General features: G+C 32.2%; 1 protein-coding gene across 1 annotated transcript; it reads left to right on the top strand.

Moving 5' to 3' along the window:
* The first annotated feature begins 4,471 nt into the window (after window positions 1–4,471).
* Window positions 4,472–19,799, top strand: LOC126881103 (zinc finger protein 227-like). The gene is made up of 2 exons (XM_050645146.1): window positions 4,472–5,024; window positions 18,086–19,799. The coding sequence occupies exons 1-2, from the start codon at window positions 4,796–4,798 to the stop codon at window positions 19,573–19,575; spliced, it is 1,719 nt and encodes a 572-aa protein (XP_050501103.1). The 5' UTR covers window positions 4,472–4,795; the 3' UTR covers window positions 19,576–19,799.
* Window positions 19,800–20,119: the final 320 nt, after the last annotated feature.

A 20,119-nucleotide genomic window follows, 5' to 3' on the forward strand; every position in this document is an offset into this window, starting at 1 on the left:
GGTCAACTGTCATCAACACGCCTAACTTCACGCTCATACAAGAATAGGGCTTTTCATTCACAGTCATTTGTTTCGAGCTTCTGTCAAATGTCGTATATCATCATTCTCTCTTTGCCTTATCATCCCTATGCGGGGTCGGCTTCCCTAATTGCATTTCTCCACACAATTCTATCTTGGGTCATATCAATGTTAATCCCCTTTACCAACATGTCCTGCCTTATCATCTCCCACCAGGTCTTCTTTGGTCTTCCTCTCCTACTCCTTCCAGGAATCTGCACTTCAGCTATTCTTCGTATTGGGTGATAAACATCTCGACGTTGAACATGACCAAACCATCTTAACCTATGCTCTCTCATTTTGACATCAATTGGTGCCACACCTAGACTTCCCCTAATAAACTCATTTCTAATTTTATCCTTCTTTGTCACTCCACTCATCCATCTAAGCATTCTCATTTCCGCCACATGCATTCGTTGTTCCTCTTTCTTTTTCACTGCCCAACATTCAGTTCCGTACATCATAGCCGGTCTTATGGCTGTTTTATAGAATTTTTCCTTCAGCTTCATTGGAATTTTTCTGTCACACAACACACCACTCGTTTCTTTCCACTTCATCCATCCAGCCCTAATTCTATACTGCATGCATCTCCATCTATTTCTCCATTACTCTGTAATACCGATCCTAGGTACTTAAAACTATTGCTTTTCACAATCATTTCACCATCCAAAGATACCATTTTATTTGTAGTAGCTCCATCTTTAAATGAACATTCCAAATACTCTGTTTTTGTCCTACTAAGTTTTAAACCTTTTTCCTCCAGGGCTTGTCTCCACTGTTCCAGTTTTTGTTCTAAGTCTCTTTTACTATTTCCTACTAACACGACATCATCAGCATACATTAAGCACCATGGAATGTTACCCTGTAGTTTCGCTGTTATCTGGTCCAAAACTAATGAGAATAAATACGGACTAAGCATAGAGCCTTGGTGCAATCCTACTTTCACATGAAATTTATCAGTCTCTCCCACACCTGTCCTAACACTAGTCGTTACTCCCTCATACATATCCCTCACAAGCTTTACATATTCACCAGGGACTCTTTTCTTATTGAGTGCCCACCACAGAATCTTTCGAGGAACTCTATCATATGCTTTCTCAAGATCAACGAATAGCAGCAGCGAACTGCCTTATAATGAAAATTGCATCTGTTGTTGATCTACCCTGCATAAAGCCAAATTGATTCTCGGATATTTCGGTCTCTTCACGTATCCGTCTATCAATTACTCTTTCCCATATTTTCATGGTGTGGCTAAGCAGTTTTATAGCCCTGTCAAATGTCGTATAATCCGTGTATATTAATATTATACACAGATTATACAACATATGACAGAAGCTCGAAACAAATGACAATCGATGAAAAGCCCTATGGACCGTGATCTTGTGATAGTCGTGACGTCAAATCAATGTTGGCTACTCTGAAAAGTTTCCAAACAAAGCAAAAATTCAGACGTGGGCCCTGATTCTAAATCAAATTTCGACCAAAAACAAGTCGCTTTCAATATGGCGACTGTCGAAATTATTTGACACGGAGATGAATGAATGGCCAAAAGCGAGGTTAGGTTTAGTTTAGATGTGTTTTGTTTATTTCTTGCAAGGAAAACTAAATCAAAAGGTATTATAATATAGCTGGGTTTAATTGAAATTTGCTTGTTTTGAGGAATTAGATAGAATAGTATTAAATTAGAAATATAATAATTGAGAATGTCCACAACATGAATCATCAACTCAATGAAAGATGTGAGGTAATAATCTGGGAAAATTAGTAAAAAACAAGGAAAATTAATTACCAGCTATTTTATTGCTGGACATGCTGAAATCAAATCTTAAGATTTCCTATATTAGTAATATAGCTGTGCAAAGTCCACAGAAAGTGTGCTATTTTGTTTATAAACAAATTAGCACTCCGAAATCTTTTTTTTATTATTGCTCTATAACTCCGAAAATTTTAACTTTAAACCAAAACACTCACATAAAAATTGACAGTAATTTAATTCTGCACATTGATAATTTATTCCAATTTCCTTCGACGGAAATTTTCTTCGGAAAATTCGGGTTTTCCAAACAAAATCTTTAATTTTCAACTAAAATTTGAGGGAAGTAATTATTTATCAATAATTAAATAATTTGGTGACAGTGACATAAATCTTTTTTGTTATGAGTGTCTTGAAGATATGAAAATTTGTATGTACAAAGAGGACCGGAATTAAAAGGTATCTAATGGTTCAAAGATTAAAATCCTGTTGTTTATAACTCTGTCGCAAATGCCGGTCAAATTTGACCGGTTATACCTGGAATCACTCCTCGCAATTCAATTTGTTTTTCTTCGAAAAGGACACAGAAGCCGTGCTCTTTTCAACAGCGTTAACTTAATTTAATCTAATATTTTCTGAGGGGTTCTATTTGTTTATAAGCCAAAAAATTGTTTCTTTATAACATTCCTGAGACCGCTCAAATGGTCCAATTTCAATCCTGTAAGGTACGTTGAATAGGTATAGTGCTTTTTTATATGAAAATCATAGTTATTCTGGTGTATCATAATCTTTCTGGTTATTATTTCGACCGAAATTTTTTAATTAACATTTTAATTATTGCTAAACTATTGGTTAGATTGTCGCCGGTCTCCTGATATACAGAGAGGGGCTAAATTATGGAATAAATTCATTTTCTCTAAAATGGACGATTTTAGAGAAAAATCCCGAAACAGGTCGATTTTTATTTTTAAATTAAATTTCTTGGCATATATTTCAAACTAGTGACGTCATCCATCCGAGCGTGATGACGTAATTATTTTTTTAAATAGGAATATGGGTTCGTGTTGTAGCTCATTTACAAAGGCGTTCAATGCTCTATTCAGTATTTATTATAAACATTAATATCATTATTTATACAGGGAGGCCAAAAAAAATTTTGAATTAAATTAATTGACGCAAGAAGAAGAATGCATGTAATTTATTTAACTCAAAATACATTCTATTGCTGTCAGAAAATAGAAAAAAATGTTTATTTTGCAAATAAACATTGCTTTTAGCTTAAATTAAAAGTTCAAACTGCCAATAGGTAGGAGGGAGGCTGTTTGTGATTTAATTTAAGCGAAAAGAAATGTTTATTTGTGAAATAAACCTTTTTTTCTATTTTCTGACAGCAGTACAATGTATTTTGAGTTAAATAAATTACATACATTCTTCTTTTTGCGCCAATTAATTTAATTCAAAATTTTTTTGGCAACCCTGTATAAATACCTAATGATATTAATGTTTATATTACTGAATAGAGAATTAAACGCCCTTTCAAATGACCTACCACACGACCCCTATTCCCATTAACAAAATTATCGATTACGTCATCACGCTCAGATGGATGACGTCACTAGTATGAAATATATGCCAAAAAATTGTAATTTAAAAATAAAAATCGACCTCTTTCGGGATTTTGCTCCAAAATCGTCCGTTTTAAAGAAATGAATTTATTCCATAATTTAGCCCCTCTGTATAATCTACTATAATAAATCTTCCATGTCTTCAATTATTTAATTATTGATAAATAATTAGGTACTTCCCTAAAATTTTAATTGAAAATGGCAGATTTTTTGGGAAAACTCGGATTTTCTGAGTAAAATTTTTGTTGAAGGAAATCGGAAAAAAAATAACTGTGCAGAACTAAATTACGGTGAATTTTTATTTGAGTGTTTTTGGCTCAAAGGAAAAATTATAGGAGTTACAGACCACTAATTGAAAAAAAAAGAAGATTTAGGAGTGCTAATTTGTTTATAAATAAAATAACACACTTTCTGCGGACTTGTCATACCCCATATTACTAATATATGCAATCTTAAGATTCGATTTTAGCAATAAAATAGCTGGTAAATAATTTTTCCCAAAAATGGTATTTTTTCGATAATTTTCCCAGACTATCAACAAAATCCAAGAAACCGAAGCGCCAACCCAAATTCTGAGCAGTCTCAACATGATAAGGTTAATATCCCCAAGAATCTCCGGCTGTCATGGCGGTGTCGAAATGAAATTGCGACTGTCGAAATGAATTAGAATCAGGGCCGTGGTGTGTATTTTGGTTTTTATAATTGGAATAAATATATTGCTTGTACATCGAGGTGTAACGCCGATATCAAGGACGCCATTGGTCAATATTCATTTTGAGTGGTCTAGCCATCTTTGTCCGTCATATGAGCGGTATCGCTTAGTAAAAAGAGATAGATAGACCACCGATCGACTGCCGCGCATTGCACTTCTTTGCTCAATATGCCTTGTCTACGGCTAACATGTCTCTGGACATTGTACAGAATACTTTCCGGTGAAGATAGTTACAAATGATGTCCACGATGTCCAGGGACATCGTGCAAACGTATTTGCGTTTGGTAGTGTTGCCTTTAGCTTTTCAAAGAATAAAATAATTGGTACTACTGAAAATAGTGACACTTGACGTGACATTTATTTAAATGCAGTCAACAAAATAAATAAGAAACAACAAACAATTCCACCAATCAGAATCTCCAACCAATGCACCATAGAAGAGTGGGTGGGCACCAAGAAATTCACGAATTTATTGAAGCAGCAATTTGACGAATTTCTTCGTGAATTTAATTTATTGTTGGTTTTGGTCTAAAGTGGGTATAAGCCGATGGTTTATCACCTTGTGGGCCTGTGAAACTTACTTAAATGCTTTGCTGAAAAGTTCTAGAAATCCTTCTATATGCATATGCATCTATATTCCTTAATCAAATGGAAGTAAAAAAAGAAATTAGCGGGGAAACGTGTAAAATAGAAATAGAATATAATGACTTGGATGATGCTCTTTTGGATGACTTTAAATGTGAAATTCAGGATGAGCCCAATAGGGAAAGTATTCCTGGCACATATTATGATTCTTTAGACTTGAAGAAAAGTCCCATAAATACTGAACATGGAAATAAACTTAACTCATTTGAAGAAATCCAAGAAACTGAAAAAGGTTAGTAATAAAATATTTAGTAGTGGAAGTATATTAGTAAGAAGTATTATAATATAGTAGACTCTCTCTATAACGAACACGGTGATTACGAGGTTTCGCTTATAACGAGGTACATTACCTGCCTGTATACTGAAATCCCCAACATCTATGTGATTATCAAGGCCAGTGCTGTAATAAACACCACCACCTTTAATAAACTTCTTGTTTATCTCTTGACTGATATTGAATATTATAGAAAATTTAAAATTTATAATGGTGAAGTCTTATTGTTGAGGAAACAATATTTAGCATCTTATATTGCTCCGAATGGCTTCTCTATTATAGTGGAGTCACTGAAGGTGGATATGAGCTATTACCTCCGATTTCATTGAACCTCCATCAATTTGCATGAAAATTGGTGAGTGGTTAGAGGATATCTCAAGGAACAAAGGTGACATGGTGCCAACTTGCGCTTTTACCCTGGGGTGGATGCCACCCCTTCTCAGGGGTGAAAATTCTTTTATTAGAATTAACCCCATAATTCGATAGAGGGACAAATTTCAATCAAAATTTGTTATATAAAGTTTTTAAAATAAATCAAAATTTTTGAGTTATTAAAGATCAAAGATTTTAATATTTCTTGAGAAAATTGCATGTTTTTAACCAATTTTTCATCAATAACTCAAAAAGTGTAAGTTGTTACAAAAAAGTTATGATTATCAAAATTGATGCTAATAAAAAATGAAATAAACCCCTTACTACAAAAACCTTTTAATGTTAACTAAAAGTGAGTTATAGGTAATTGAATGTATATTTTTTTCGGCGACTAAAAAACTCAAGCAGAAATATTCAAGCTGAAATAACGGGAAACTGATGCATTTTATAACATAAACTTATTTAACATTTGTCAAAGTACTTAAAAATATCTATTAACCCTGCTGTCCCGTTCGAGTCAACTACACAAATGTACTGTTCGGGTCAATATGACCCAACTATGGTTTACGCTCCTTAGTCGAAATCAAATAAGCTAATGGTGATAAATAAAGCTTTATTAACAAGAAATTATGGTTAATTAAACAAAAATTATGTTGTTAATGTAAATTAAACCTTATCAACAGAAATAAAAGGTATTCTTTTCTTTCAAAAAAGCCTAGTAACAAATATCTACAGAAATTTAATTCAGTTTACAACTGGGACAGTAATAAAAAGAATGGATTTTACAAATATGTTTATGATATATACAACATAATAGTTAGTCTTGTTATCGTTTTTAGGGCAAGTTTACAGCGTGCTCATTTAGCAGGCGGAGTTAGATTGTCCATAGACAGTTCACTAGCATTTCCATCTTGTTTCTGCTCGTGTCCTTTTTACCAGTTCGTGAGAGCCTTTAGTTATTGTTATATCTTTTCTGGAAATGATGACTGGTTTCATTAGTTTTTCCCAATTCCTTAAGAAAAATTCGTCGTTTTCTCAGTTTATTGGTATTCCATTTTATTGATGTCCATAACACGAACGCGTTGTAGACAGAAATGTCCAGCAGATTAAAAAAATATTCATTGGCCAGCGATTTATCTCTTCTCAGATGTATACCTGCCAACAAGCTAATCTAGAGTATCCACTGCTTCCTTATTGGAATTGTAATCTAAAATAATTTGGGGCTTTTTCATTTGATGAAAGTGATGCATGATGCAAAGTACTCATAAGAACAACATTTTTATTATTTTTAAGAATATTGTCAACAACAGGTATCATGCGTGAAGCAAAAAAGAATAGATATGAACTTCTTTATTCGCGATTTTTGCTGAAAGCTCCGGTTTATTTTACTTATAGTCCCCGGCATTGTATCTACTTTGTTTTAGAAGAAATTGTCCTAAATTTTACGATGTAAAATAGTTATTACACGTAATATTGTGGCCTTCCAAATCACTACTCAAGTCACACGTCACACGAATTCCTGTATAGATCTGCATTTTGAGAGCAAAGAAGTTTTACTGTTTATAATAATTACATACAACCCAAATGTTGTGCCATATTCCGCTGGCTTGCTTGGAATGTACCATATGAAGGGAGAGCGGCCTCATAAAGGCAACTATAGTTGCTTATCGACGGTAACATTTTCATGAGAGTTAAAACATTATGTTTCCTAAATTTCACGTATTGCAGCAAGTTTATCAAAACCTCTCCTATCCTGTCTAGTAGTTTTGTTATCAAAACGTATTACTTGCAAACTTTATGTAAATACATCAAGCGACATTTTTGAGAAATATACTACTACTCGTTTCCTCATTCCACAAAATTTTTAGTTTATTCACCAAGGGACTTATAAACTCGAGCTAAAAATAAAAGACTAATGTATGCTTGGAAACCAACGTTATTCATGTCTTTCCAGTTGGTTCCAAAGACCGTCCATGTTGGTCATATTCATAATTTGGTTTGCAACATCGTCCAGCTATACTACAGTTTATTTTACAAGTTCTAGCTTGCAGAAACCTGTGTTTATTTACAGACGTATCCGGCTGACAAACACACAGGTACTGCCAAATATAGAATACTGCCAACTAAACACACATACACAGGAAATTTTTAACGGTATAAATAGGCGGGTCATATTGACCCGAACGTACCCTAGGTAACAATTTGATTTTTATCAAAAAAATCAGGAAGTTGATTGTTTGTCTCATATGCAATTGAAAGACCTCATATTAGGTAATAAAGTCACGAAACACCAAATCGTTACGCCGCATAATAATTTGTAAAATAAGAAATAAATTATTTTTTGGGTCAAATAGACCCGAACAGGACAGCAGGGTTAAATGAGCCCAAGAACATGTTGATAGCGTTAAAATTTATGCTCCAAATTTTTTTCAAAATTTGTCTTTTAAAAATTTTTTCAAAAAATGATATAGGTTTTTTTAATAACTCCGTTTGTGTTTAAGATATTAGGTTCATCTAAAAACTGTTTGAAAGTAAATTCCAAGTGCTATTTAAACACGTTGAACCTAATCTTTAAACCCCTTACTTTTTAAAAAATAAAAGGTTAAATGACCCCGGTTGCATGGATCCCACAGCAAAATTTAAAATTTAAACGTTTCTATCTCGGTTATTTTTCACCCTATAAAAAAATAAAACAGGTAAAATATTTGGTACAGAAAAAACTAAAATTGGGTTATATATAATTTTTTACGTATATTGAGTATTTTTGGAGTTATTATCAAAAGAATATGAGAATTACAATAATTTTAAAAATTATGATTTTTTTAAATTATATCTTTTTTTCTAAAATATGCATTCTAAACCGGTCAAAATTATCGAAAACATTACTTATTTATTCATTTATTTATTTATTTTCGACGGGACACTGCCCAATAAGATTACAAGTTTATAAGTCCAATATACATAATACATGTGTCAATAATAATAAAACTACAATAAAATAGTAATAATAAAACAATAATACAATAAAATATAAATATCACAAACTTAAACACATAAATCAGATTCATATATCACAATAATGAATATCCAACAACTACTCAAACAAACAAACGTCTGAGGCCAGAGATGAATTCAGACTTCGGTGCAAAGAAATCTAGATCAGGTTGAGTGTTTGCCCATCTTAGTGCTCGAGATAAAAAGTTGTTATATGCATAGTTGGTTCTATGGATAGGAACATAGAATGTTTGATTTAATCGAGTTCTGAGGAGAGGTACATGGAGACCAACCTGCTCAAGTAGCTGAGGACACAAAACTGTTGAATTAATTATGCCATAGAGCATCCTTGCATCCTTAATTACTCGTCGGTCACGCAATGAGAGAATAGCCAATTGGGTTTCAATTTGATAATAATTTAACTGATTTAACTCAAAAGGTATACCCAGTTTATATGCTATGTACCTTAAGAACTTGTGTTGGACTGTCTCGATTTTTGTTATGTAAATATTGTAAGATGGAGACCAAACACAAGAACAATACTCTAGATGAGGTCTAACTAAAGAACAATATAGTAATTTAATTGCATCAATATTCTGAAAGTCTCTAGTGCATCTTTTTATAAAACCAAGCATTTGTAAAGATTTGGAAATTTTTGATGTATAATGTGATTCAAATAAAAGTTTACAGTCTAAATTAATTCCCAAATCACGAATTTCAGTAACCCAGTCAACAGGAATATTCTGTATATTATAATTATATTCTATTGGGTCTCTCGATCGTCCAAAAGAAATAGCATGACACTTAAGTTGGATTTATAGTTTGACGTAGCGTAGACGTAGACGCAACGGAGACGCACTGGAAAAGATCAACACCGAATTTTGTGTACCGTAATTTCGGGTGACTTTGACTCACTTTCGAAGTTTAAATGTAGATTTCAGTTTTTTGAATACATAAAAGTATGTTTCTTTATTTATGTGTATTTGAGTCTATAACTACTCTTTTGGAAAAATTACACGAAAACACAAAAAAGCGCTTCCTGTATTATAAAAAAAATAAAAATATGGTGTGCAAAGTCACCCGCTAGTGTCGGGTGACTTTGTCTCAAGCTACATTTTATATTTCGACGCTGTCAAGCCAAAACGGCATAAACGCCAAAATGACCACTTTTTAGTTAGCTGCACTAAAAAATAGGATTTTAATTTCCGCATAAGACAGTCAACGCGGAATAACCGCAGAAAAAGTGAAATAGGTGTAATATAGGTTTAAATTTTTTATAAACGCCAGTCTAGTCACGCACGTGAACACCGACGTGAACACCGATTGACATAATCGCCAGTGCCCGTAAGATTATCATTGTGTACATTTCGGTCCAGTAATAATAGTAAAGGTATGTATTTTTACAATTTTTATGGATAAGTAACATGGTATTATCTACCTTTGCAATATTTTCAATTTGTATTGATTTTTGAAGCGTAAACACACTGAATTTCTTTAAAAACTATGAGGCGTTTATGCCAAAACCACATATTTACATCGTGGTTGACACAAGTGCCATTCCTCAATGGTATTCTTATGCAGGTTTCTTATTTAAAAATTGCGCAAATAAAAAGTTTATTTTAAAATATTCTATTGTAACTTTGTACTAGTGTGATGAACAATTCATTTTGTATTACAGCAAAGAGTTCAAATCAATTTTATATAGCTAAAAATGGCAATCGATTTTTGGCGTTTATGCCATTTTTTTGTTGCACATGAATAGCAGAAGTAAAAAAATAATGGCCTTACTAAATGAAAATAAAACATATACCGAATCAGTACAAAATGATATACGGACTGACAATAATCCCCCTATATTTCCCTTAGAGGTTTATGACATTTATAATGCCAACATTGCAGAAGCTTTTAGCAATGACATTATCATCTTTGAGGAACCACCAGACGTTGCAGGAGAATAAGAAATATTTACTCACGATCTCACATCATGTTTCAACTTAGCAGCAGATAATGGTTTGGATGCCGGTATAAGTAGTGATCAAAATAAGGAAAATACAAGCAATCAAATCAATACGGATGTTGAACTAAATATTGACAGTGATTATGAATTAGAATCCACTACTTATTATTAGATATCCACTTTTAAGTATTTCATATTTACTTTTAAGTATTTCATCCTAGCACCAAAACATGTTTAAAGAATTTAAGGTTTTGTTTTTAACTTAGAATGTATTTTTGATTAACAAAAAATAAACCCTATCAAAAATCTTCGTAATTTCATCATTTTTCTTGTTGGCATAAACGACAATTTTTGATTTTCGTTTCTTTTTTCATTAATGGCATATATCCCTTTTAAGCGCCATATTGACTAACCTTACAACGGTGCGATCGACACAAACGCCAGAGGTAAGTTTGGCATATTCACCAATGTTATATCTTGATTGGACATAAGCGCCATTTTATAGTTTTTAATTTATTTCAGACAGTATTTTCAGCCACATTAATGTTCACAATATATTAAAATTTGAAAAAAAAATCACCAATTTTTTTGAATCACTGTGCAGATAAGCAGAATTGGTAAAAATAAAAATAATCAGTTTTTTGTGTTTCCTGAAAAATCAAGTTATTGTCGTTTATGCCGTTTTGGCTTGACAGCGTCGATTTATTCTCTGTGATTATTATTGTTCGGGCTAAAGTGACCCTACCAGATGAATCAGAAACAAACATTTTGTTAGGTGAAAAAAATTTAATTAAATTTCAAACAAAGAAAAACTAAAACTAACATGAAACTTTACATAGGACCCTAGGTTAACAAAAAACATCATTTCTTAACAAAAAATAAACAATAAAACGATTTACAAGCTTTTTTTAAATCTGGAAAGAAATATCGGTTATCTACAAGTTCCAATGGCTCAGTGAAATCAACATTAGCCAAGTGGTAGGATTTTCTTACGGAGACTTCGGGCCATTGCCATAAACTTCTTTCACCCAGTACCATTACTTGCACCCAACCGTAACAGTTATTACTACCTCTTACAAATCCATCGAATTTTCCTGGAAAGCTGTCAAAGTAGTCAGATACAATTACGAAGTCTCCAACTCCAATGGAAAGCTTATGTAGATCTTCATTATCCCTATAGCTCTCACTAAATGAAGAATTAGACGAAGTATCTGCAAGTTAATAAACCCTGCAGTTGTTACAAGGCTAAAAGCAAATTTAAAATCAGCATTTACTTACTTTAATTTAATATAGAAGCAACCAATGACCAAAATCCAACAATCAACAAACTGGGACAAAGTCACCCGAAAACCGTTAAATTTTGTAGCACCTTGCAAAATAATATCCGACCGTCTTACTGTCTATGTTTAGACTGAAATAACGATGCACGGAGGTTAAGAATTCACAGATTTTCAATATGCCACTATGCAATTAATCTTACTCTTGGAAGTATTATTGGTTGCCAACCAATTTTTGCAGTCAAAAAATCTTATGTGGAATGACCAAATTTTAGAAATTCGTTTTTTTCGTAACATAACAAGTATTAGCATAATTTATTAAAATTTTCAAACAGTTCATATGGTACTGATGGTGCGGTATAATGAAATTTACTTGATAATTTATTGTACAATTGCCCTAGTTGCTAAAATATATTTTTCCCAAAATGAGCCAAAGTCACCCTGGCGGGCCAAAGTCACCCGAAATTACGGTACTCGTGTTTATAGATGAACGCAAGCGCCTGACGGAACGTAAGAGAAACGTAACATAACATAAGAGATGACCAACTTTCATCTTTTACAGTGCGTTTCTTCCGTCTGGCCAATCATAAGGCAGAATTTTATTCTGTCACTCAAAGTGGACCCGCCCCGCCCCTCATTCCTTGTGTTGTGTAAAAAGTTGATTGTCAACATATTCGAATTTTGTTAATTATTTGTTAATACAATGGATGTTAAGTTATTAATTTAATAAAAATATATCATAGAGTCATTTCAATATTTCAGATAAATATGAGTTGTTTATTAGCCTAATTCGTGGTTATCCACACATATTATACGATAGGTAAATCCAATAAACATTTAAAGACCAGGAAATGAAACAAAATAGTTGGAAATCCCACGGCATGCGGCACCAAAGAGCATACTTTCGTTTATTTCCTAATCTATGTAACACACAAAACAGATAAATATTATAATAAATAATAGTATAAGTATAAATAAATAAACACAAAGTTTGTTTACTGTTCGTATAATTTATAGGCTATGTTGTTGAATTAGAATTAAGTCATTGTTTACTCTTTCTACTCATGCGCAAAAATTCCGCTACGTCGATCTATAAATTGACATAATATTTTCTTCCGTCTCCAGTCCGTTTCTTACGTCTACGTCTACGCTACGTCAAACTATAAATCCAACTTTAGATTCATTCAGGGCCATGGCATTCAACATACACCACTCACTCAACCGATCAAGATCATGTTGAAGATTAATACAGTCTTCTGTATTGTTGATAATTGTATAGAACTTTAGATCATCTGCAAAAAGCAGAGGTGAACTGTGTCGGAAGCAGTGGTGTATATCATTGATGAATATGTTAAATAACAGGGGCCCCAAATGTGAACCCTGAGGTACTCCTGAATGAACCTTAATCTCACTGGAAACAAAATCCCTGATACGCACCATCTGAACTCGGTCAATCAAGTATGTTCTCAGCCACTCAAGAAGTGGACCATTAACACCCATTTGTTTAAGTTTAAATATTAAAATATTATGGTTGACCCGATCAAAGGCCTTGGAGAAATCGGTGTATAGTGCTATGGTGTACGGTGTATGTATATGCTAATATAAAGAAGTTTTTGTAAGGATTATTATAAATTTTAATTTTTGTGGAAATGGCGTATGTTTTATTTTTCACTTTTTCCTAAAAAATTCGAAACGGTTCTTTTATTTTCATTATAACTTGCTTAATTTTGACGCTATTACCTTGTTCTGAAGCTCATTTGATAGGTATTCCGAAGTACTTTATCAAATGTTTAGCAGGAATATTTTATACATTACATCGTTTTCCCGTTATTTAAGCTTGAACACTTAGATTTGAGTACTCGTCGAAAAAAATACACATTCAATTGCCAATAACTCACTTTGAACTAACATTAGTTTAGTTCATTATATGACGAATGTATTCAATTTTTTATTATCTTCAATTTCAGTAATAATAACTTTTTTGTAAAAGCTTACAGTTGTTGATTTATACGTGAAAAACCGATTTAAAACATGCATTTTTTTACGAAAAAATAAAATCTTTGTTCTTTAATAACTCAAAAAGTGTTGATTTATTTTAATAACTTTATATAACAAATTTTGCTTATAATTTGTCCCTCTATCGATTTATGGTATTATTTTTAATAAAATAATTTTTACCTCCGAGAAGGGGTGGCATCCACCCCCAGGGTAAAAGCGCAAGTTGGCATCATCTCACCTTTGTTCCTTGAGGTATCCTCTAATTACTAACCAATTTTCATGAAAATCGATCGAGGTTCAACGAAATCGGAGGTGAAAACCTTCAGTGACTGCACTACTAGGGGCTACATATTTTTCGAACTAAATTTGGCGGCAAGGGAGATATGGTTAATACGAAAAGATCGCTATTTACTCATCTGGTAAAAATATGCACATGCATCCTTTTTTAAACGATAAGTAGGAACTTTTTCAAACAGATGGCAGTAATAACTCATTTTTAGAGGATTATAGAGTTATAGAGTTTACAGATTAGGATGACGATATTTTATATCATTTACTACTTCTGCTAGCTTAAATTTTATTATGCTTTTATTATGCTCAAATATTTATATTTAGGCCAGGGTAATAAGTCAAAAATATACCCTGTTCGTGACACTTAAACAGCCAGGGTACTGAAGCGTTTTTTCTACAGGTAATACCTATAAGAACAAATTTTAACTATTTCCTGACTAGGATCTGGCGGCCGTTTTTCTGGCCAACTACCAAGTAATAATGTTATGTATATAATAATTGATAAAACATTGTATTGAATATATATAATTTATTATAGAAAAAAATAAAAAGTTTATTAGGAAAAATTGACAATACTTTTGCATAATTATTTATTACTAATAAATGCATTTTTTATTCACTTTCTTTAAACCAATTTGAAAATTCAGCTCATGCCCTTTCTTTTGACATCTGTAAAATGGTTCCAACATAATTTTTTTCTGACTTGTTATTGCAAAAAAAGCTCTCTGGAATAAACAATTTGAATAAAATTTAAACAATTAAATGAATCGCTTTGAAATTTTTGTCATACATTAAGCACCAAATAACCCATATGTGACAAATATTTTAAAGCTGTACACTTATTCTTTCAATAATTATTGTAAAACTAATTTTTTGCAATTTCGACCTTTTTTCGCAATTATATTAACCCATTAACAGCCATATGCGTATGAAATATGTAATTTTTTTATAAAAATTATATTGGGCTTAGTTATTTATGGTGTTTTAAAAACAAATTTTGATATAATTTTTTTAAGTTACAGTTCTTAAAAAATAATGTTGCGTTTTCGCATCAACGGCGGAATCTGTTAAGAAATTAATGAAATACACTTTTAAGGATTATAAGATTTATTTCAAAATTAAAAGTATAAAACTAGTAAAAGTAAATAAAATATTTCTAAAAAACTATAAAACTTAATTATTACAATGTATGAAAGCTGTCAAAACATGCAGGGTGTAAATGTACATTGCACTTTTGGTGCACATATTGTGGTTATGGTACGTCGGCACAAGACCCACTTGTGAGCCCTTCAGACACTTAGACTTCCTAGGGCGGGTCCATTGTATCACCCCTATCTTACTGACCAGGTCGATAAGAACCTGGTCTTCGGCGTTTCTGGGACCCAGACTGCACCGGGCTCCCATATCTGTCAGAATCAGCAGAATCTGCAAATCTGAGCTCCTGCCGATGCCACCCCGAAAGTCTAATCCCCAGAAACCTTATTAGTGCAGTCACTGAAGATGGAGATGAGCTATTACCTCCGATTTCGTTCAACCTCCATCGATTTGTATGAAAATTGGTGAGTGGTTAGAGGATATCTCAAGGAACAAAGGTGACATGGTGCCAACTTCCGCTTTTACCCTGGGGTGGATGCCAACCCTTCTCGAGGGTGAAAATTATTTTATAGTTAGATAGGGGGACAAATTCTAAGCAAAATTTGTTATATAAAGTTATTAAAATAAATCAAAACTTTTGAGTTATTAAAGATCAAAGATTTTAATTTTTCGTGAGAAAAATGCATGTTTTTAACCGATTTTTCATAAATAACTTAAAAACTATAAGTTTTTACAAAAAAATTATTATTACCAAAATTGAAGCTAATAAAAAATGAAATAAACTTCTTATTAAAAAAACCATTTAGTGTTAACTAAAAGTGAGTTATAGGTAATTGAATGTATATATTTTTCGGCGTGTACCCAAATCTAGGTATTCAAGCTTAAATTACGGGAGAACTATTAATTTTATAACATAAACTTATTAAACATTTGTGAAAGTACTTAGAAATATCTATCAAATGAGATCCCGAATAAGTTGATAACATTAAAATTTATGCTCCAAAAATTTTTCCAACTTTATCTTTTAAAAATTGTTCAAAAAAATGTTATCGTTTTTTTTTAAATAACTTCATTACTTTTAACGATATTAGGTTAACCTAAAAACGATTTGAAAGATAATTCTAAGGGCTACTAAAACACGTTGAAATTAATCTTTTAAACCCATTACTTTTTTAAAAATCAAATGTTAAATGGCCATGGTTGCATGGTCCTCGCAGCAAAACTTAAGCTTTAAACGTTTCTATCTCGGTTATTTTTCACCCTACAGAAATAGCATAAAAGTTAAAATATTTTTTATAGAAAAAACTAAAATTTGGTTATATATAATTTTGTTGTTTATATATAAATTCTAAGTTTGGTTTATATATAAATTCCGAAGTACTTTGACAGATGTTTAGCAGGTATATCTTATAAAATGCATCGTTTTCCCGTTATTTAAGTTTGAATACTCAGATTTGAGTACTCGCTAAAAAAAATTTACATTCAATTACCCATAGCTCACTTTGAATTAACATTAGTTTAGTTCTTTAAGTAAAGAGTGTATTCAAATTTGGTAATAATAACTTTTTTGTAAAAGCTCATAGTTTTTGAGTTATAAGTGAAAAACAGCTTTAAAACATGCATTTTTTACGATAAAATAAAATCTTTGATCTTTAATAACTCAAAAAGTATTGATTTATGTTAATAACTTTATGTATCAAATTTTGCTTACAATTTGTCCCTCTATCGATCTATGATATTATTTTCAATAAAATAATTTTCACCCTCGAAAAGGGGTGGTATTCACCCCCCAGGGTAAAAGCGCAAGTTAGCATCATGTCACCTTTGTTCCTTGAGGTATCCTCTAGCTGCTCACCAATTTTCATGAAAATCGATGGAGGTTCAACGAAATCGGAGGAGAAAACCTTCAGTGACTGCACTATATGGCCTCACAGAAAGCCACAAGTCTCTTAAAAGGCAACTCCGTCACCTGGCTCTTCTGCATAGATGCCGATCCCAGGATCTGCCACCTCACATCACCTTCTAAATCCAAAGGATGATGAAGGCCAACAAATTCAGAATTACCGAAAGAAATGAGAACCAACAAAGTGAACCACATTCATCGTAATACGGCACCCTGAAAAGTCAAGAAGAAAATGCAGACAATGTAAAAGCCAAACCATATATGTGTCAAAAGTGCAATGTACATTTACACTCTGCATGTTTTGACAGCTTCCATAAACTGGAATATTAAGTTTTATAGTTTTTTAGAAATATTTTATTAAGTTTTACTACTTTTGTACTTATAATTTTAAAATAAATCTTATAATCCGTAAAAGTGTATTTCATTAATTTCTTAATAGATTCCGCCATTGATGCGAAAACGCAACATTAAGTTTGAACGCATGTAACTATTTTTTGATAAAATTATTAAATTTTTTTGTTTGGTTATTGCTAAATCTCATTATGTAGTTTATACTTAATAAAAATCATGTAAACTATTATATTATAAGCAAAGTGAAAATTTTAAATGAAGATTATATAGTCATGACGGACAATGTAAAAATTGCTTAAGTAAGTCTTTTATAAATTATAAACAACTAAATTAATTTGTTCTATAAAATATATTTCAATACCATTAAACCTTTAAGAATTAAAACACATAAAACATTTTCTATGAAAATAATACTTAGTTATCAAAAAAAAACCTTTCAAAATATTGCGTTTTCGCATCAATGGCGCTTAATGGGTTAACAATATATCAAACTTTGTCATACGCCACTTTAAAGCTTTTTCCATGCTCTCGAAGATGTTTGTACTAAAAAAACCATAAGTTTCACTGTTTTCCATTGATTTGAAAAAAAAAAGGAAAAAGGCCATATTTTGCCAGTAAATTGTTTATAAATAAAAATGGCCGCCAGATCCTACATAGGAAATAGTTACAATTTATTCTTATAGGTAGTACCTGTCGAAAAACCGCTTCAGTACCATGGCTGTTGAAGTGTCATGGAAAAACCTTATTACCCTGGACTAATTATGGTTGGTGTTTATTTTAGATTATCTCCAGGATGAAAACAAAATAGAAGTTATGGAAAAACTCATCCAAGATTCATCTTACAGAGGAAATGACATGAGTCGACACACTGAAGAAAAAACATTAAATAAAGCTGTGAATGATGTGACTGGAAAAAGACCACATAAATGTGAAATTTGTTTTAAGCAGTTTACTCACAAATGTTTTTTGAAAATGCATGTGAGAGTACACACCGGAGAAAAACCTCATAAGTGTGAAATTTGTTTTAAGCAATTTAGTGAAACAAGTCATTTGAAAAGACATTTGAGAGTGCACACTGGGGAAAAACCTTACAAGTGTGAGATTTGTTTTAAGCAGTTTAGTGAAGCAAGTCATTTGAAAACACATTTGAGAGTGCACACTGGGGAAAAACCTCATAAGTGTGAAATTTGTTTTAAGCAATTTAGAGATGCAGGTACCTTGAAAAGACATTTGAGAGTGCACACTGGAGAAAAACCTCACAAGTGCGAAATTTGTTTTCAGCAGTTTAGGGAAGCAAGTCACTTGAAAGATCATTTGAGAGTGCACACTGGGGAAAAACCTCAAAAGTGTGAAATTTGTTTTAAGCAATTTAGTAAAGCAGGTACTTTGAAAATACATTTGAGAGTGCACACTGGAGAAAAACCATACAAGTGCGAAATTTGTTTTCAGCAGTTTAGGGAAGCAAGTCACTTGAAAGATCATTTGAGAGTACACACTGGGGAAAAACCTCAAAAGTGTGAAATTTGTTTTAAGCAATTTAGTAAAGCAGGTACTTTGAAAATACATTTGAGAGTGCACACTGGAGAAAAATCTTACAAGTGCGAGATTTGCTTTAAGCAATTTAGAGATGCAGGTTCTTTGAAAAGACATTTGAGATTGCACACTGGAGAAAAACCTTACAAGTGTGAAATGTGTTCTGAGAAATTTACTCACCATGGAAGCTTGAAACAGCATTTAAGGGTACACACTGGAGAAAAATCTTACAAGTGTGATATTTGTTTTAAGCAATGTAGAGACGCAGGTGATTTAAAAAGACATTTGAGAATGCACACTGGGGAAAATCCTTACAAGTGTGATATTTGTTTTAAGCAATGTAGAGACGCAGGTGATTTAAAAAGACATTTGAGAATGCACACTCGGGAAAAACCTTACAAGTGTGAAACTTGTTTTAAGCAGTTTTCCAGTACAGGTAGTTTGACAGTACATTTGAGAGTGCACACTGGAGAAACACTTTACAAGTGTGAAATTTGTTTAAAACAGTTTAATACAACAAGTAGTTTGAAAAAACATTTGAGAGTACACACTGGAGAAAAACCTTACAAGTGCGAGATTTGTTTTAAGCAATTTAGTGAAGCAGGTAATTTGAAAAGACATCTGATAGTGCACACTGGAGAAAAACCTTACAAGTGTGAAATTTGTTTTAAGCAGTTTTCTCAGACAGGTTTCTTGAAAACACATTTGAAAGTGCACACTAAAGAAAGGTCTATCTAAAGCGAAGTCTATCTGGGTGACCCTTGAATCGATACTGGAGCAGTCAGGACTTCTCTATGTAGTGAAACGTCAATTTACCATGATACAAATTTATTTAACCAAACACTACAACCCGGGAGCGTATTGAGCGGGAAGGTAAAGTGAAGTTGGTTAAGAAATAAACTTGTTAAAATATAAACTAAATAAATAAAATATAATTTGAAAACAATAATTTGACATTATATTTAACCTCCAATATTATGACAGACTTCAGTTACCATTTACAATTTTACCAAATACACTATCCAGCACAAAATTCTGCCACCCAAGATTTTTGATTAAGTTTGATAATCTACAACTTTATTTGTATTCCGATTTTCAAGATTCTTGCACGAGTGTGTAGGTATTGTCCTTTTCATGATCATTTTTCAGAGCGTAACAAATGATAGGAAAAAGGGTAAGTCCGTGATAATACACATTTATGACATTTATTCTAGCATGACATTTTAGTTAAATCTGACAGTTGTCACATTTTATTTTCAATTTGGAATAAAAACAAATCAAA

This window comes from Diabrotica virgifera, chromosome 3 (genome assembly GCF_917563875.1).
Source record: "Diabrotica virgifera virgifera chromosome 3, PGI_DIABVI_V3a".
NCBI lineage: Eukaryota > Metazoa > Arthropoda > Insecta > Coleoptera > Chrysomelidae > Diabrotica > Diabrotica virgifera.